Below are 21278 nucleotides of genomic sequence, written 5' to 3'. Positions count from 1 at the left end.
TTTGCTCTAACTATATTTTCTACAACCTTTATAACATTCTACTGCATTTCAAAATAAGAACTTTGTTTCAAATTTTATCAGAGTTAACATTTAATCATTTAAAAAAAAATTAATCAGATACTTTAAACAAGTACCTCTTTCACTTTTCTATTGGTTTCCTAGCACCCAATATCAAATAGCCTAAATTGTCCGAGAGATGTTAAATGCAAATTTCATAACTAAATTTAGAATTAGATTAATTTATTGTCATCAATAGAGCATAAAGCAAAAACTACCAAACTAGTGAAATAGTTATTTGACCTTCTTTAATAGCAGAGTTGCATACAATGCTTTGGATCCATGTGTGGAACTTCCACTGCTCTCAACAGGAACTATGTTGCCATTGAGACGTGTATGGTTCCAAGTGTGCAGGAAACAAAAATAGTTTCAAGGTAATACCTCCCCTGCCCCACTGAAGGAATCAACATTACCACAGAATTCGTCATTCGGGTATTATTTTTCATGTATACCCTTCAGCTTTATTGAAAGTCTTATTTCAACAGCTTGTTTTGGCAGATTGGCACATCTGTAAATGAAGATACTTACAGGTCCTGTTATTTGAGATGCACTCTCAAATTCATCAGCATCCTCCATCAGTGTTTCCACCCCAGGCACTGAAGCTGTTCCAAAAAGGTAGAAAAGTAGTAATGCACATTCATCTAATTAATTAGAGCATAATTAATCTCATAGAAAATCAGAAAATAAAACCTGTAAATTAACTGCCAGGATGGTAAATGTGACTACAGAAGTTATACACCTCTACCCCGATATAACACTGTCCTTGGGAGCCAAAAAATCTTACCGCATTATAGGTGAAACCATGTTATATCGAACTTGCTTTGATCCGCCAGAGCGCACAGCCCCGCCCCCCTGGAGTGCTGCTTTACCGCGTTATATCCAAATTTGTGTTATATCAGGTCGTCTTATATCGGGGTAGAGGTGTATAGATTTTTAATGCATGTTTAGGTTTGAGCTCTGTTACTGTGCATGAATAATGGCTTGGTAGAATGTGGGAGAGTATTTCTAAATGGATTAGGGTGACAAATAACTAAGTACAGCTGCCAAGATGTCTGTAGCTTATTATTTTTATTATTAGTTTAACTATTAAAACAAAATCCTGCTTGTCTTTTAGTGTGTACAGTAGCACAGTTAAGCAGCTTTAATTTAATTAAACCAATTTAGACTCCCACTGGAATGCTGTTAAAACAAAACATCCTGGGAAAACAGAAGTGCTAGCAGTCTTAGAGGGCAACATTCAGCAACCTCAAAGTATAAGAATTCTTTTCCATTAAGACACAAGTGTCGTTAGAAATTAAATTATAGGCTGAATTCTGCATGGACTTATATTCCACATACTCCTCTCTTCTTCATTAATTTCAGCCCTGAATTTGGCCCTAACAGTCTCAGATGAAATAGTATGCACATGTTTAAAACTAAGCACAGCTATCCTACTTATGCTAATAATTAACATCCCTCATTTAAATACTTTTTCCAATACATCAGAATGTCAACCTGGAAATTTTTAATATCTACTGCTTACAGGAAAAGAGTTTATGGAACATTCATTATAGCCTTTTTAAACACTCCTAGTTAGAAATCATTTGTTGGTTAATTACATAGAGAAGAAAATAGAAACCAATAATCTATATGAACAGGGAATTGTAATTTTCACAACAAAGAATTCTTTGTATAATAGACAGCTAAAGTTTATTAAACTCACTAATTACACTATATCACACAACATAATCTGTACCCCTAACACAATAAACCTATAAATACCACATATAAATGTTGCTATACACAGTATGTATTATTTTTGTTCTTTTCAGAGTCTTTCAGTTAAAATTACCAAATTCCCTCCTGTACCTTGGACATTTATGCAGCTAAGTGCCATATCATGAAGAATCTCATTTTACATTATACTTGTATCAACTGCAGCAATGTTTTAGCACTAGATGCTGCCCATAACAATTCATGCTCTTTATTTCTTTCACATTAGCAATTTGTTCTGTAGTACAACTTTTGTATTTGATTCCCCGTGAAAGCATGCACTGACTGCAAAGATATGTTTCAATTCAATATAATATTTTTCATTACACTTTTCACATTTAGGGCCTGTTCTCCCTGGTTTCATGGGGGCTTCTTAAAGAGTAAGGTGCACTTCTTTACATGAAGGGGCCAGGAGCAGTTAGTTGTTAAGTGAATGCTGTAAATTGCTGCAGCAAGTATTCCTCAGTATTTAAGTTGAAAAATCGCAGGCTGGGGAGGGGGAATGGAATATTGCTCCGCCAACAGCAGATAGTGTTGTGAAAGCAATGGGACTCATGTGGTCCTGCTGCAGAGCAGATGAGGGATGCTTTGCAGAGTGTCTTTACCACCGTGGACCCCAGCTGGATACATTCCAAGGAAAGAGCAGAGGCTGGGGTAGTGAATCCATGGTAAGAGACAGGACAGACCTGTGGGGGGGGATCTTCTTCTCCCCATCCCTAACCTCCATGGAAATTCCTGTAACATAACCTAGGGAGACTCAGGCTGTTTGCTGTGAGCAGTATTTGGTACTGAGCTATTAAATTCCTCTGCTTATCATTTTTAGTGAAGATATATGGTACCATGTAAAGAAAAGAGTTGATTTATAACAAATTACAAAAGTCTTGTATTCTAAAATCTTAATACTGAGGGTCTGATTCTACTCTATCATTAACATTAGATTAGATCAGATATGAATTCAATTAATTCAACAGGGTTACACTAATGTAAAACCCACATAGTAGAAATCAAAATTAGGCTCTGAATTCTGTGAACCTAGTTTAGTGCCTGATGCTGCAGCTTTTACTCACAAGCAATCCTGTCACGAATCATCACATTGACTTCAGTTGGCTGAATTGCATGATCCAGGATTACTCATGAATATGGGTTGCTAGACCAGATATTTAGCTAAGTAATTCTGAACCCAATACATTCTAAAATGCACAAGAGACGTATTCCAGATCTAATAATTTAACATCATGCCCACTAACTAAGTAGCAGATCACTATCCAAAAACAGAGGCATGCACTTTAATTTTGCTAAGCATTAGCACTGTGCTTGTGTATTCTGAACCAACGGTTATCAGCATTTCTCAGTATATAAATCTTCTCTCAGCAGGGAGTACAGCATGATTAGTAGTGATAACTAAGAACAGAATAAACTCAAATTACATAGGACAAGTCTGATTAAAAGAACACTATCAGAAAGGTTTATCTTATGATGCATTCTCATAGGACGTAACTAAAAACTGGAAATGTAATAGAATAGCTGTGCTTGGTATTACAGGAGTTTTCCAACAGTATTTAAAGGATTTTTCTACTGTTTGGAGATGATTATCACCACATATGCAATACCGACTGCAAGGAAATATAAGATATACAGAAATCAGGCTGTACTCTAAATATAGTAAAGATTGATTGGCTAGGCAGCTATGAGTTTCATGCCTATTTCTGGATTGTGCCTACTTATGAAAGGGTCATTTTTCAATCAAAATATATTGCTCGTCAACACTAAGAAAAAAAAAATTCAGAAGGGAATATTTTGCCCAGGGAATGCCACATGAGGCAGAACATTTCTGAGAGAGCCCCTTGTTAAAATTTTGGCAGTACATCACTGCTGCCATCTCTCCTCTTCCCTGGAGGCTATATTTTTTTGTCTATCTGGGTAGCGGGTTGTTAGTGTGCAGCTCCTCAGCCATAAGAGGCAGATGTGTGTGGGGTAAGGTTGGGGTCCCTGCCCCACTTGCCTGCCTACTACTGAGGAAACCTGCTCCCTCCTCTCTTTTAAGTATCTTTGGGGAGGAAGCACAGGATTTGGGGATGTCCTAAATTCCTCCAAATGCCCATCAGATGCAGGAGTCTCCATCACATAGCAGGAGTGTTTTGTCATAGTCATAGACTTTAAGGCCAGAAGGGATCAATATGATCATCTAGTCTGACCTCCTGCATGTTGCAAGCCACAGAACCTCATCCACCCTCTCCTATAATAGACCCATAACCATTGACTGAGTTATGAAAGTCCATGTTGCCCACCTTCTGCTGCTAGCACTATGCATGGCCCTGAAGGGGCTCTACAGAGTAGCCCCACCTGGCACACCTTCCAAAATGTTCAATAAAAGAAATCTACTTTGGGGAAAGACTCAACTGAAATCTACTGTAGATAATATTGTAATACTTAGGGGTCCAATGGAGATATCCTTCTGCGACAGCATGGCAGAGTGCATTATTGTTGAGACAAGGGTGTTTGGGAGGGGAGGAGGAGGGCTAACCTTCAAACAAAAGCTTCATTTTCTGTTTAGTGACACATACTCAGTTACAAACACTGACACTCACTGTTTGCAAAATAAGGGTGAGGAATGGAGCAATAATTTAAGACTATCCAAATACCAGCAGAAGATTTAGGTTTAGGTTATTGTCTCCAGGAGGGCAGACATTCAGTGAAATAAATTAAAGTAGATTTGTTACAGTCCACAGTAGTTCAGTTTTTGTTTTTATTTCCAGGCTCAAAAATGGCTTAACTGGTGGGTCACTGATAAAATCCAAAAAGATCCACATCAAAGTTGTTTACATCTAGACATTTTGTACCTAAAACTGTTGCAATCTGAGAGGCTACCTCCTTCCCCATGACATAACTGCTGTAGCTGAGATCGAGCTAGACCCCCCTTTGGTATGAAAGTGAGAGGCCTGCTGGCAGAACATTCACAAGAAGGCCCATTTCCACAGGCATTTTCCCCATCCCAGCCCAAACTTGCCCCAGGCACATCACAAAGCCCATATGTTGGTGTGGGAATTAGAGGAGGCAGGATTTCTGAGACAGTTGGAGGCAGGATTTCTCTTTGGAGGAAAATGTAGGTTGCCTGCTGATTAGCATGACCTCGATGCACTACTGCTCTTTTGAGTTATTGCACAACTTATTTTTATTGTCAAGGGTGATCAGTGCTGGACAAGCTCTCTTTGGTGTGGAGTTTAAATCTAAATGTATTTAGGTTTTTTTTTTTTAACTACGATATATTATTTGACCCCACTATTTCTTCACTATTATGTTTTGCTGTGAAGGGCAGTGGCACATATATTGCATAACTTACCATTGGAATCTGATGCCGCCTGCTCAGTCGTCTGAGACACTAGTGAGACATCCTCTGCTGTTTCTGCCAAGTTATCTCCTTGCAGTCTAAATGAAGAAAAACATGTATGTAAACACTATATAATATAAAAAGAAGAACAGGAGTACTTGTGGCACCTTAGAGACTAACAAATTTATTAGAGCATAAGCTTTCGTGGACTGGGAATGGCTGAGCCATTACAAACATTGACTCTATTCCCCTTGTAAGTACTCTCACACTTCTTATCAAACTGTCTGTACTCGGCTAGCTTGATTATCACTTCAAAAGTTTTTTTTTTTCTCTTAATTAATTGGCCTCTCAGAGTTGGTAAGACAACTCCCACCTGTTTATGCTCTCTGTATGTGTGTATATATATCTCCTCAATATATGTTCCATTCTATATGCATCCGAAGAAGTGGGCTGTAGTCCACGAAAGCTTATGCTCTAATAAATTTGTTAGTCTCTAAGGTGCCACAAGTACTCCTGTTCTTCTTTTTGCGGATACAGACTAACACGGCTGTTACTCTGAAACCTGTCACTATATAATATAGATTTCTGAATTGTTCTTTCTGAATTGACCTGTGGCTATGAGACTGAGGTAGTTTATTCCTGGCCATATCCAACCACCTAACATTCCAAATATTAAAGGACAAGGTTAGCTAGAAAATAGATATTTATGATTCAAACATGCAAACTTTCATTACCCATAACATTATAGGAATCCTGTGATGGGGTCTATCAGGCCTTCTCTGCCCCCTGCTTGTGCTCTCGGTGCCCTGACTCCTCTGTGCAAGGAAAACCTGTTCAGACTGCCTACCAACAAGACTTAGTCCTCCAAAGCCTCAAAGGGCCAGGAGGAGACACTGACAATTGGGAGCTAGCCGGCGAGTTAAGGAGCCTTCTCGGGGGGGCAGTTCTGAGTGAATGTGGGAAAGAAGAGGAGCTCCTCGGTGCGAACCCAGGGGCAAGATCAGAGTCTTGCCTTCAAGCACCACCACTAAGTGCTTTTCTTTGAGTTTTTTGTTTCTTTATTAAAGGCACAGAAAGCCAAATTAAGAATTTATTATTTTGTTACTTGACTGGTTAGAGATTGATGCCAAATTGATGGCACAGCCCACCCGGCTTCAAGCAGGCAGCCAAAACTTGTAGGCTAAAGCAGGGAGTGCCTGCAATGCAATGCATGTCCCTAAAGGGAACACTACAGAGTAGCCCTACCTAGCACACATACCCAAATGTGTAATAAAAGAAACCGACCATGGGGAAAGATTCAACTGAAACTTACCGTACATAATTTTGTAAGACTTGTGCTAATATTTATGGGTCCAATGGAGATATCCTCTAGCTGAGGATCTTGCCTTCAAATGTCTTGATATGCTACTTAGTGCTTAATGTGAATTTGTTATTTTTATAACCCATTTAAACCAATTAAAGCATCTCTCTATATGTATTAGAGAGACAAGGTGGGTGAGAGATTGAAAGTTTGTCTCTCTACCAACAGAAATTGATCCAGTAAAAGATATTTCCTCACCCACTTTGTCTCTCTAATATCCTGGGACAGACATGGTTACAACGCCACTGCATATTTTCAGTTATACTTTTACAGAAGAGAAAATGTGTGTAAAAGCACCTTCTTTTTTCAGTTCCCTATGCTTTCTTCTTTACAGCTACAGACTGCAATCAGTGTCTCAGCAGCACTTTTTAGAAATAAATGCCCTTCTTGCTTATGTTTCTAATCAAATGCTTAGATGAGTCCCACTGGCCCTCTTCAGGCTCCTCTGAACCCTGAGTCTTGTTTTCATCCTTGGATAATGATTAGCAGCACTTAATCTCATATAAATGTCAATTACCTATAGTTCATTTTAAATAGTGATGTTTATTAGAACATGGAGAATATTAAAAAACAAATTTAAATTGAATGACTTTAGCAGAGTCTATGAACTATAACATTCTAACTCACTGGAACAATTAACCCATCACTGGATGTTGCTTAGTTAACCCTCTCCTATCCAGGTCAGTAAGTAATTGGCTCCTGCTGCATGGATGCTGCCCTATTAACTCCCTCGTGCCCACTGCCCCTTTCCCGGCTGGCTCCCCCATGCAGGCACTCACTGACACTTCCTCTTCACCGCCCTGGATGATGGGGAGTGAAGTTCTGGCTAGTCCTCTGGTTTAGGTACTGTTGCAGGAGCCAGCCCCATGGCAGCAGCATGGGGGAGCAGAGCTGGTGCCCTGCTACCTATTCAGATTTGGCCCTGCCTCCCCTCCATCATGACAGGGGATGGGGATGGCAGCAAAACCAAATTTGAGGGAGTGGCATTGTGATCTGGCGCACAGGGTCACAACGCCACTCACGCTATCCCCCCTCCACTCCAGCTAGCCATGTGCCTAGGTTGTCTATGCTTTAATCTAACCATGTATGAATCCATCCTGCAGGACTGTACTAAATGGTAATAAAACTCTGGTTACTGACACAGGAGAAGGTACTAAGCATGCTCAAGTGACTCTCCCGTCCTAACTTAGAGGGCAGCTCTTCCAGGGCTGGCAGTCAACTAGGAACAAGTTCAAAGATGCTGAAGAGCACCACTTTTGTGATGGTGCTCAGCCAGGAAGAAGCATGCCTTCCCAACAATAATCAGGGAAAAGATTGATCCGTCAACAAAAGCATCAGCTCTCTTTGCATCAAAAACTGACACTCACCATCCACACACCCTTTAGTCATGCACTCTGATCAGGAGGATCTCCACCCACCAGGGACCAGAAGTGAAAGATGTCCTGGGTCCCCAACTTCACTTAGTTGGTTTCTTTTTTTTTAATTAAAAACAGAAAAACAGCCTGTCCATCCCTCTCCTTCCCTGCTGGAATCACATAAGGGTAATCACTATGACCCACATTTTTAAAGCTATTTAGACATTTCTCCACTCAGCATTACAATGCCTAACTGATAGGAATCTGAGAGGATGATGTTTAATAGCATTTAGACACCTAAAGATGCAGATAGGTGCCTAATGTGTTATTATTATTATTATTTTTCAAAAGCCTAGGTGTCTACCTGCCATTGATTTCAATAGGAGTTGGACACCTAAGCACTTTTGAAAATCCCACAAGCCTTATGTCTCACTTTTGAAAATCTGGCCCTACATCTCACTTTCAGAAGTGACTTAGGTACTTAGGAGCCTACGTTCCAATGACTTTCAATGAGACTTAGGCTCCTAAATCAGGTAGGCTGATCAGAGCAAAGATCTGGGCCCCTAATTCTAGGGCTGTAGTAATTCCTATTTCCTGAGAATTCTGTTAATTCTTTAGGATCTGATACTGCAGAGGCATTGGCGTGCACAGATCCTTGATTTTGAATGCAGTTCCACTGATTCTGATTCCACACAGAACTCAGGGTAAAAACTCTTTAGAATAGGTATCTTAAGCCCTGATTCTCCTTTGCCCTTCATCTTGCATAGTCTTTTACACCAGTGCAAAGAGGATATAAAATAGTAAATACTTCTGAAAATTCTGGTTATCTGACAGTGTGTCCCTTTAAATTTAATTCAGGTAACAAGACCTTTCTGAAATAGCTGGCTGCCCTCTAGTGTTACATGTTGTTTTCTTTAATGTGGGTCAACACTTGATTCCTAATATCCAATATTTTTCCATATCCACACTATCTGAACAGTGATCTCCTACAGTAGAGGTGATTGCTATAGTTTCATGAAATCATCTGCATTTGGGTCTCCTAGAGAGAAAAATGTAGATACTTTTACTGTATCTAGCCACGCAATACCATTTCTTTGGGCCCAGTTTTTGTCTCTGCTAAAGCATGTGGCGGTGAGGCGGGGGAGGCATTCCTTAAGCATCTTACTCTAATCTTTATCTATCCAGAACCAGATGATACCAACCTGGTGCTACCATCTCCCCTGCCTCTCCTGGAACCCAGCAGAGGAAGGGTTCTGGAAGTTAGCCTGGAGGCAAGAAGGAGTGGGAGTCCCTATTCTCTATGGCTACATCCCCTGGCCAGCCTGGAGATTTCTGTGCAGAAATTACAGTGTTATTGCTATTGTTTATGCTATAAACTGCTGTGTTAAGCTTAACTCCTATGGAGCCCCTATGCAGATGCAGCTGAGCAACTGCAGATGGTGTAAACCAGGGCAGGATTTGGCCCAAAGAATTTATTGAGAAGTTGTAAAAAATTCTGAACTGCAGCGTATACAGCAATTTGTATAAGTATACAAGAATTATTACTTCTCAGATTATGTACAGCTAAGGGCCCAGTCCTGCAGTACTTACTCAAGCAAAAGTTTCATGGATTCCAGGATTAAGGTTTGCCTGAATAAGGACTACAAGATCAGGCCTGATAGAGTTACACTAGATACATGAGTACGAACAGGCATGAAGGTGAATCAGTGCAATACAGCCCCCCCGCTGCAAATTTAGAAAATAAGGTGATAAAAAACCATAAGTTAAAATGTTAGCTACATTCCCTCATTGAAACACTTCTATCAAAATCCCCCATGTCCACATCAGAGGAAGGAAAGACCAATTCAAAACATTAAGTCCAAGGTTGTAATTAGAGCACCTTTTTATCCACCACTTTGAAAAACTTCTTCTCACACTCCTAAAAATAAAATAAATAATCTAAATTTTTCAGTATTTGAAAAATGGCAGTGATTAATGTAAACAATGAGAGAAATGAGTTTCCTTTTAAAATCCAATTACGAAAATATTTCTTTTGACTTCCTATCTTCTGAAAAGATGATACTTTCTATAAATGTTTCTGACACTTACACAGTATATAATATTGCTGAAATGCTGAAAATATATTTGCATATAGGTGCCCTCTTATCTACAGTGCTAATTATTCTCTCGGTATTGACTGACACACTAAAATTGTACGTGATTACTTCAAGCAAGACTTTTTTTTTAATCTTATCATATAAAATTACCCTACAAAGTGAAAAATTAATCACCACAACCATGGAGGTGACACATAACTCCACACTATAGCCCTGATTCAGCAAAGCACTTAAATCAATTAAATTATTTGCATGTTTAAAGTTAAGTGCATGCTTAAATGCTTTGCTGAATAGGAGACTCTGAATTTAGGTTCAAATTCTTTAAGATATAGACTGCAATAGGAGCATTCATGTTATCAAAACAGAGTGCAGTTGGATATTAAACTGACCAGGTGCAATTGCCTGAGATGCAGCCTCTGCTCAAATGTGGACTGCTAAGCTAAAAGAAAAACTGAGTTATTCCTTGAATTATATTGCAAACACTCCTACAGATGAGACTGTTGGGAGTATTTTGCACAGAAATTAGTTTTGGTTAATAGAATACAAAATCATTGTTTCTATGAAATCTCACTGGCAATTCCTGTGTGGCAGAAACATCCCAAAATGCATTGTTCTCTGATATCACAACTACCAAAAGTCACATTGCAACTCCTGCGATGATAGATGTCAGAGATGGAAAAGACCTCATAGAATTATTGATTTCATCTCCTTACAAGTACAGGAGCCAGTCCCCTAAGAAGCATCAGATATTAAACTGCTACTTTAGTTCCCTTGTTGCAAACCAAAAGGAAAATAAGATAGACTAATGGGGAATTAATATTTCATCTTAGTGCCATTCGCAAGATGGCAGGATATACTAGGGGGATTTCACAGATATTAAATTATGTTTTGTTTTTCAACTAGTTAATGGCCTAGATAGTGGGGGCATTATGAATATGCACTTGCGATAACTCACTCTTCAATTTAGATTTACGGTTCCCCTTTTCTATTGGATGAGATCCATGCCTCTCTAGCTGAATATAGTGTGCTGGCCCAGCCGAAGGAGGCTGAGATAAGAGAAAACATCTCTTGATAATGGAACATCCAATTGCCAACAAGAATCAAAACTTCCCTTGTCACTGAGCTACTCTAAAATGGGGGTTTCTAACATCTTCCAATCCAAGGGTCCTCTGAAACTTTTTCAGTGTAAACATCTTACTAGAGAGATTGGCTCATGGATCACCTGGAACCCCCCCACCATCCTGTTTGCCAATGCACAAATGGCATCCCAGGGAGAGCTTCATCAAGTCTCTCAATATAAAAGTTACAAGAAAACATTTAATGCGTTATGAAATCTGTGTTTTACTGTTATGTAGCAGCTGGAAAGAAAGAGGAAAGCCACCGCCATATGACCAGTCAGCTCCCCATGGACCACCATTCTGACAGCCATCACATGAGTCACCAGTTTGAGAATTGTTCTTACAATTTAATTTCCAGTTCTGACATAGTGTTGGGAATGGTATTCTTTTATACACGGGGTGAACTTTGACTTCTTCCTTTTTTGTCAGACAAATTCAGAAGGCTGTTTGTATTTTGCAGAGGGATTTAGTTTCCTCCTTTTTCATATTAGCTTTAAGGCCTGACTTCACAGAGAACCTGACCTGGGATTCTGGAGTCTACACTTCTGAGATGTTTCCTTGACATCATAGTCTAGCATCATAGTCTAGTTGACCGAGTATGAGACTGCTATACAGGAATTTTTGAGCATTAATTCTGGTTCTGTCATGCATGCCTAAAGCTAAGTATCTAAATCCATGTTTAGGTACCAAAGTACATGGCCTCATTTTCACAGTTGTTCAGCTCCCATGAGTACCTTGCCCAGCTGTAAAATAATGCTTATGTATGTCACAAGGTTGCTGTGAGGACTAATTATGTTTTCAAAGTACAGAACATGTATGAACTATAGTACTCTATAATGAACATAAGAACATCCATATTAGGTCAGACCAAAGTATCTAGCCCAGTATCCTGTCTTCCAACAGTGACCAATACCAGGTGCCCCAGAGGGAATGAACAGAACAGGTAATCATCAAGTGATCCATAGGGTGACCAGATGTCCCGTTTTATAAGGACAGTCCCGATTTTTGGGTCTTTTTCTTATATAGGCTCCTATTAACCCCCCCACCCACCTGTCCCGATTTTTCACACTTGCTGTCTGGTCACCCTAGCGCACCATGGATTTATATAGAGGCAATGATATTTTCTGTCTTATTATCTATCCCTTTCTTAATGATTCCCAACATTCTGTTCACTTTTTTGATGGCCACTGCACATTGAGTGGATGTTTTCAGAGAACTATCCACAATGACGCCAAGATCTCAAGCTCTAATAATGGTTAAGCATTATTATTATTATATTACTGGTCTATCACACTTTTTCCTATCAGGGAAGTGTTTAAAATTACAGATTCTGAATACAGTCCTTTTTATAATTTGTGTTTTCAAATACCTATATTTTAGTGTAAATTTCATGTCTCAAATCCCTCGAATCTTTGTTATGAATGTTTTCTATGGCTCTGACAGAGGAACTTTGTCATTGTGGGTGAAAGGCAACTGATTACTGTCTAGAAAACTGAAAAGACTATCTTTGTACTGTACATAAACTAATTTAATGTTCATTTAGAATATGGTAAGTTATTGTGCAAGCCCATATTTATTACGACAATTTTAAATCCCTATGAGATCTTTGAATAAAAGACACTACAGAATTCAGTAATAAAAGTTAGATTTTTCAAAAAGACCTATTCTGTAATCTAACCCTTGCCTCTACAAGAGCAGGATTGTTCATTACAGTACAATCTTCCCTTCTTTCAAATCCTTCCTTTACATCTAAAGTTCTTCTGCAGATCCGTTCAATGATCACTCCATGAGACCTATTTTGTTTTAAGTTTGAACAGGCAGCCAGTGTATCATTTGTTTCCAAATTGCAGTCTGCTTTAATTACATTACAAACTTCTTGAATCATATCTTTTCTAAGTGTGGGTACAGCAATGACCACGCTGTCAGCAGCACATGATAACTAATCAATTATCATTTTAATAAATACATGTAGGGCTTCAGCATACCAGGATTAAAGTCCAAGAATGAGATTTTTCAAAGTAGTTTAAGGATTTACACACACCTTCTGATATGCTACTTTGAAAATCTCAGTCTTGATTATAAACAGTAGCCTCCTTTTTTGTGTGTGCTCAGAACTTCTGAGGACAGTTTAGGTAAATTTTGATGTTTAGTGCTTGATACTTGAGTGTACCCAAAAATATGGTACTTCGAGACAGCTTGTAAAGGAAACACTCACTTCTTGAGCACCTCCTTGCAGCTGGGTGAGATACTGTAATCTTTTGCCCATTCCTGGCACGCTGTAGGTTGTCGACCTAACCACCTTGGTTGTCAGAGGCCATGGCTCTCCAGCTGGGTCACACGGTCAAAACGAACCCTTTACGGGGTATTAGAGTCTAAGGGCTGGTCCACACTAACCCCCCACTTCGAACTAAGATATGCAACTTCAGCTACGTCAATAACGTAGCTGAAGTCGAAGTATCTTAGTTCGAACTTACCTTGGGTCCACACGTGGCAGGCAGGCTCCCCCGTCAACTCCGTGTACTCCTCTCGCGGAGCAGGAGTACCGGCGTCGACGGCGAGCACTTCTGGGATCGATCCCAGAAGATCAATTGCTTACCGCTGGACCCGGAGGTAAGTATAAACGTACCCCAATAAATAAAACAGTATTTTCCCTCACTAGAGTCTACAGCCCTGACTCTGTGCTCTTTCAATTCAGCCATTTCTTCGGGCTTTCAAATAAGCCCTGTTCCCTCTCGAGGTTTATGCCACTTTACCTGTGGCCCATGGAAGAACCTGGGGCAGCCCACTACTCCACATAAGAACATAAAAACAGCCATATTGGGTCAGACCAATGGTTCAGCTAGCCCAGTGTCCTGTCTTTCGACAGCAGCCAATGCCAGGGAATGAACAAAACAGACAATCATCAAGTGATCCATCCTTTGTTATCCACTCCCAACATCTCAGAAACAGAGGCTAGGGACACTCAGAATGGTGTTGCATCCCTGCCCATCCTTGCTAACATCTTCCAGGAACTTATCTAGTTCTTTTTTTAACCCTTTTGTAGTTTTGGCTTTCACAACATCCCCTGGTGGAGAGTTCCACGGGTTGACTGTGCATTGTGTGAAGAAGTACTTCCTTTTGTTTGTTTTAAACCTGCAGCCTATTAATTCCATTGGGTGATCCCTAGTTCTTGTGTTATGTGAAGGACTAAATAACACCTCTGTAATAGGAAGACAGCCTGAGACATAAGCCTTTGTATTAGAGGCCTGGTATGAGGCAGTACTTGCTCACCGAATCTGGCAAGAACAGGGCTAATATTGCAGAAATACATGTTCCTAAGAAGTGCTAGTTACAGAGTACTCATGCAAACACATCCCAATATCAAGTGATACCAGAACATCCCAATATCAAGGATGGTACAAAAACATTCTTCAAGGATAACAGGGAACACACTGACCCCTCCAAAAAGATAAGGTCAGGATGACAGTATGGAATAGAGATGTTTAAATCAAACCAACATGTACAAGGTGATGAGTAATAACTAGCCATGTCAGGGGACAGTAACTACAGTAACTATGTCAGAGGGGCAGTACTAACTTGTTTGTATTGGGGTATAAAGATGTATCTCAGAGGGAGTATCTTTGGCCTAGGGAGGAACAGAAAGTCCCGCCATTAACTGAGCTGGTTCACTGTTATGGGCATACATGTATTAGTGATATCCGATAGAGTCTGCGGGATACTAGTATTGTGCTTTGTCAACAATAAACCTGGCTGGATGCCTTCATCCCTTAATGGATCTTGTGGTCATTGGGTGGTTCGCTCAAGGTCTGCCGTGCCAGTTGTCTGCACAGGACTGGGGCAGCACACAGAGGGCACCCCCTTCCCCCAAATCTAACCACAACTTCCTTATTCACTTTCTCCACACCAGTCAAGATTTTATAGTGCAGCCTAGTGGTTGGGCAGGGGTGTGGCAGGTTGGTTTCCTCCTGGGTATTCCCCTTTCTTACTCCCTCTCTGCACCCTGCAGTGGTCTGTCCTTTCAGTGACTTAGCCCTCTAGTCAGGTCATGTTTTCAAATCCATATATATAAAGAGTCCCATAACATGGAGATCTTTGGGATTAAGCAAGCAATCCAGGTCTTCCCCCCTTGAATCAGGGTCTTATGGTACAGACTCTTGTATTTTTAAGGTGTTCCCCCAAGCAAGTTCCCCACCAAGGGACAGACCTCCATGGTTCTCCTACTTTAGGAGTGGGTAGGGGAGCTTAAACCACTTCATAGGAGGTCATCTAGTCCAACCCCCTGCTCAAAACAGGACCACTCCCCAGACAGATTTTTACCCCAGTTCCCTAAATGGCCCCCTCAAGGATTGAATTTACAACCCTGGGTTTAGCAGGCTAATGCTCAAACCACTGAGCTATCCCTCCCTATCACTTCATCCTCTCCACCTTGCTCCAATCCAGGGTCCATTGGTAGGCAGATCAGGTGCTATGTAGCTGCCCTCCGGATCACTTTCTATCAGTCCCCTCTGTTCCCACAGGGTAAAGAAAGAATTAAACACAAAGATAAAGTAACTAAACTTCAGAGAGTCACAGGTCCCTTCTATGTAGGGTTGGTCAGGTCACTAAAGCCACACCTCACGTAGCAAGAGTTCATTCTCAGGAGCTCAGAGTGTTGTCAGCTTACCTCCATTGTCTGCTTGCAAGTGAGCTACTCTGCTCCACTTTTAAGCTTCTCCTCCAGCCTGTGCATGCCTTGCAGGTGTGGCAGAGTGGAGCTGCCTGGGCCCTTAGCAACTCCGTAACTCCTTCCTGTCTTGTGTGGGGTTTGTACTTGCTGGTACAGGCCAGTAGCAGACTACTTCCCACTTTGAGCAAGGCAGGAGTGGAAAGAGATGGCATGCATAACAGGTGTTTCTTTCTCTGCACTGCTCTTGGGACAGTGCAATGCTACACTACCTCATCTGCAAGGTTTGTGTCAAACCCAGAATCTACCCCTTAGTCTTTGTAGTTTTCCATTTGCTAGTGTCAATGCTGGGGATAGCAGACTGTGTGATGGAACTAGCTACCTTTCTCTTACTGTCACTTTGCCTCAGAACTTGTCACATTTGAAGGAAAAATAGATCAGTATTGTCTGCCAAGTCCAGATGAATTCATTGTTTTTTGCTGTACTCAGCTCCAGAATATTAGCCCCTGCTACGCTGCATTATTCCATTCTTTTGAAGTGTCAGATATAGCCATGCTGTTTTCAAATGTGTCCAGTATCTAATAGGACAGCTGTTTATACAACATCATTTAGACTGCTCTTTGATAATATCTAATGGGTGCTATATCAATATATTAGAAGAATGGATAGATTGATGGAATACCTTAGGTACCATAGAAAGAGTGAAAAAAGAGACTGTGATCCTATAAAGTATCTTCTTAAATTAAACCAAAATCAATACAGCAATATTCCAAGCTCTTCTACATTTTGTCAGAAATGGTGTCACATGTTTGGGTGTGTCATTACTGCTCTATGTGGATGCACAGGCGCTGAAGTTTTATGAGCGTAACAACAAAAAAGGAAAACATTAAAGACATAATACATACCATGATGATATTTCAACAGACATTCAAAAATGTTTAGCTATGAATGAGAAACCTGTGATTTAGAGTTTCTTTTTCTCCTCTGATTCCTTTCTGTAGGTTTAAACAGTCTAAATTTTCATTTGCCATTCCTCGCTCTCTCTCTCTCTTGGACATTGCAGTGTTGAATTAGAATTTCCCTGAGGCAGACACACGCATCACTCAAGGGAGGTCATGGGGCAGAGATCATGGAACAAAGGTCTTTAAAGCCCAAGCTTTCTAATTTTAGGTTGAACAAAAGTGTTCAGAACACACATTATTTCCTTATACCTCTCCCTAGCAACCAACCTTACTGCACCACTCACTTTGCTCCAGGCTACTCATTCCTTATACTGACTTGCCTATAATATGCCAAGCTTTGTTTTCTTTGTTTTAAAAACAGTCTGATCTCATTTACATTGGTGAAACCATCTCCAAAATCCTGCTCTCAGTTACTGTGGTGTAAATCCAGAACAACTTCACTGAAATCATCAGTGTAAATGTCAGCAAATTGTGTTGACCCACTCTGTTTATTCTATTAGCTTATATAATGAAGTAAAGTAAAATTCACTTTAGTAAAATATGATGCAGCAGTTATACTGAGTGATATGATATGATTATTTTGGGAGAAACAAAGTTCTAGGTTACGGTCACACTGCCTGCAGAATGGCTTATGCCTGGTCTACATTTAAAAGTTTATCAGACTATGTTGGTCAGGAATGTGAAAAAAATCATGCCACTAACTGACATAGCTATGCCGGCAAAAGCCTGAGCGTAAACACAGTTATAAAAAGTCCTTTTGCTAGTACAGTTTATTTCATTTGGAGAACTGGTATAAGCAATACAGGCAAAGTGTTTTTGTCAGCATAAGCTGCGTCTCCACTAGGGGGGTGTGCTGGTATAGCTATACTGGCAAACCTTTTCCTAGTGCAGACAAGGCCTTCACATTAACACAGACAAATTGAAGATTAACAAACTATAAGGAAAAGGGTCTTAGAACTATAAGGGCAAAAAATAGATGTACAGAATTGTGAAGTTAATGAGCATTGAGAGCACTTGACACCTCACAAGACTGAGTCACCAGTGGGAAACACTACAAAATGCTTCATTGTTGCAATAAAAACAGTGCCATATCTTCTATTTTCATTATAAGCCATAATTCAGGAAATAGCTCTATTATAAAACAGATTATAAAGATATTTGGATTAAAGCAATACAGGCCACTTAATACAAATGCAAGATCTTCTAATGTTTAGCTGCAAGACTAGAAAAATAATTGTATAGATGGTTAACAATAGTTTGCTAACAGAATTTTGGAGATTAATATACACACATATATAACATGAGCTTAGCCCCTGGCTACTACTTATGATATTATGATAGGGATTTGTAATTTTTTTAAATAGGTGGTGCAAAATTCTCAAGAAGAAGAGACAGTGCTGTTATTGCTGCTATAGGTTCTTCAAGCAGAACTATTCGGTATGTAGAGTACACACGTTCTGAGCTCGATGCTGATTTTAGGTACACACACACACACACACTTTAAAGAGGGTTGTTTCACATTGCCTTGCAGCATATACTGTAGTGGTGTAACTGATTCACAGAAATAACCATTAAAAAGTACTTTGTTTGCAATCTGCTCTCTTTTTACAAATTAAGAACATTATTTTTCAGTCAATTTTTCAAAGATCTGTGTGGACAATACGTTTCCATGCTATCAATGTTTTATTCTGAGTCATAAATGTTGGTAAAGCTAGAATATTCACTTGCTGAGCAAAGTTAAACATGGACACAGTCTGAAAAATAACCTTTTCTGTATGCCATTTGCCTCTTCAAAATGTATGAATGTGGTTCTTTGTGCATTTAAATAAGTACATTCTGCAGCTCTTTCTGAGTAGAACCAAAAGTGGAAATACATTTCCCAGAGTAAGGAATCCATGAAGAGAGTGAATTATCTAATCCTTTTATAAGATGGGGAATTAACCCTTCTAATAGCAATCTTATTTGCTTCTGGCTTCAAACCATTATCTCTGAGGAGAAAAATTGCAATCTTTGTCAGTCTTTTCAGACTCTTTCTTCTCCTGTGATTTTTTTTTTTTTAAGAGCTGCATGAAACTGTTATCCAGTGATTCAGATTCTAGCAAACATACCTCTCCAAGCTTGGGAGCTCTGTGCCATTTGCCAAGGATGGTTTGCATCCAGCAGATACACTGAGGTTGCTGATATTCATCACTAGAGTGCTTTAATACAGCACCAAACTGAAAGAGTCCACTGACACTGGCATGAAGAATTAGCTTGCAAGACACATAACGAGGGCTCAACCTTTTAAATTGGAAATGTGTTTCTGATTTTGGGGAGAAAAGAGGAGTGTCTTTTTTGAATTCTACACCTGAGAGAAAGACGGGGTAAAGGGATGACCACTTTTTTCATTTTAAATAAGTCAACCTGTTAAGTGAGGCAGAGTGGCTAAGAGAAAATATTGTAAGGAAATATTTATTCACATTATTGTATGTTGTAATGTTCCTTTAGAACAGTCAAAGCCAGGAACTAATCTGCAGTCATTAAAGTTACAATAGAGTTCCCTCGGACGCGAATTTAGTGCATTAAGTGTCAAATTTCCAAAAATAACCACCTAATAATAACATGCGTGTATGCACAATTAAGTAATTGTACAGACTACAAGTGCTTCACATACAACCTATTTGCACAAGTGCAACTTTTACAAATGCAACTTAAATATACCTTTTTTGAAGATTCAACACTAACTGCCCCAATTATACAGTGAGAATTTTATACCATTTGTATAACCATATTAGTACCTCATTTTTTATGATGTTAGATGTTGAACTCAACATGCACACATTCATTTTCTATTTTTAATATATACATATACACATATATACACACACATACACACACACACACACCTCTACCCCTTCAAAAGAAAGGATCCTTGGACTTTTCTCTTACTGATTGATAATTATTTCTGCCCAAAACAACAATTATATCTCATATGCTCAGCTTCAGATTAAATAATACAGTAAGACAAACTCAATGGGAAAAGTTTAACCTCTGAAAATATTATGTAATACAAGGACATGAACCACCACTCCCCCCATTTGATTCCCTTTCCCTTTTACAGAGATCTAAGCTTCAACTGTAAACAGAGTTTTCTTGACAGCATACAGAATTCCTGATAACACATCATTTCATGGAACTTCTCAGCGCTTTGAAACTGTTGCTGAATTTATCCAGTGGGAAAATCTAGTAATGACTAGGGGGAAAAAAATCTGCCTCCTGAGATTCTGGCTGAAACATTGACATAAATCTCATGTCTTATTGTTTCTTTACCAGAATATGGGTAGGGTTCTGAAAATAGAGAGACCCAGTCCCTTCTTTTTAAAAGGGAAGTTCACAGCGAATTCCCCATGACATTTTTTGAAGCATAGGATTGAAAGTGATTATGGTATCTGGTGCATTTTTCAAGTCACTCTAAAATAATTTGAAAGTACAGATTATACCCTTTGACTTACAGATAGCAAGATATTGAAGGGCAACACCCATGATAGTGAGAAAGTGAGCAATCCTGACAGGAAAAAGTAAAAGAGCAACACTTCAATACTTTAGCAAATTAATCAACTAATTTTTCAGAATTACTTTATGTTTATAATTTGCGATGAGTGCTAGAACCAGTCAAACCTTTGTTGGGCTAATGTTTTTCCTCGGTGTGTTTCTCTTCTTTTGAGGACACTGAATAACCTCTCACACAAGCAAATAATGTAATTGCTAGGCCAGCAAATGTGGTACCAAACTGGTGGAGTACTCCAGAGAGGGAAAAGAAAAGATGAAGTGGTTTCTTTAAGCCATATACAATGCCTGTGAAGCCAAAGGAGGCACAACAATATACCCTTGTTTTGGTCATTCATGGCTAGAGGTTGGGAAACTGGAGCAGAACAAAGAACCAGTCCTGAACCACAGCCCAAATTGAACTGAATAGAGCTGATCAACACTTTTTGACTGAAAAATTTTCCTGTCAAAACACAAGGTTTTGCCAAAACCAATTTTTTTATGAGAAAATATTATTTTGGATGAATTTTTTCAACAATGAATTTGGAAACAAAATTAAAATTTTGGTTTATTTCAAATCGAAATTTTCACTTCATTACTTTAAAAAAAATTATTATCAACATTTAAAAATGTGTTTCTTTTTGCGATTGAATGCAATATAATAAATGATGTTTAGGGTTCTCCTCTGTCCTTCCATCCCTAAGTTTCCTTTTTCTATTCTGTAACTTTTCAAAACTTTAGAACTTTTCAGAAATCGGAGGAGTGACAAAACAATAAATGGTAAACAAATTTTGCTACTTTGTAACTTTTTCAAAGCTGGAGGAAACTGAAAAATCACAGAATGGCAGAGGTAGAGAGTTTCATTTGTCCTTTTGTCATTCTGTGAAGTTGGAGATGTTTTGAAAAGTTACAAAGGGGTAAAAGGAAAAAGAAAAGAAGTGTGGAAAAATCTAGACATCTTTCATGCTACTGCATTCAGTGGCAAACAAAGGAAAACCAAAATCCTAAATATTGAATTTTCAAACAAAATTTCAGTTTTAAATGATCTCAAAATTCACCCAT

The 21278-nt window shown here is 39.3% G+C and overlaps 1 protein-coding gene across 4 annotated transcripts in view; it reads right to left on the bottom strand.

Moving 5' to 3' along the window:
• C2H8orf34 (chromosome 2 C8orf34 homolog) overlaps positions 1-21278 on the bottom strand; it is a 234015-nt gene that overhangs the window by 46197 nt on the left and 166540 nt on the right. For all 4 annotated transcript variants that reach the window (XM_034763055.1, XM_034763056.1, XM_034763058.1 and 1 more), the window contains exons 9-10: positions 5150-5235; positions 586-659 (exon numbers count right to left, since the gene is read on the bottom strand). In XM_034763055.1, the coding sequence (XP_034618946.1) occupies positions 586-659; positions 5150-5235 (160 nt within the window). The remainder of the gene's footprint in view (positions 1-585; positions 660-5149; positions 5236-21278) is intronic.

The sequence above is a fragment of the Trachemys scripta genome, chromosome 2, assembly GCF_013100865.1.
Source record: "Trachemys scripta elegans isolate TJP31775 chromosome 2, CAS_Tse_1.0, whole genome shotgun sequence".
Lineage (NCBI taxonomy): Eukaryota > Metazoa > Chordata > Testudines > Emydidae > Trachemys > Trachemys scripta.
The sequence above is the reverse complement of the archived record's forward strand: the minus strand, read 5'-3'. Positions and strand labels throughout refer to the sequence as shown.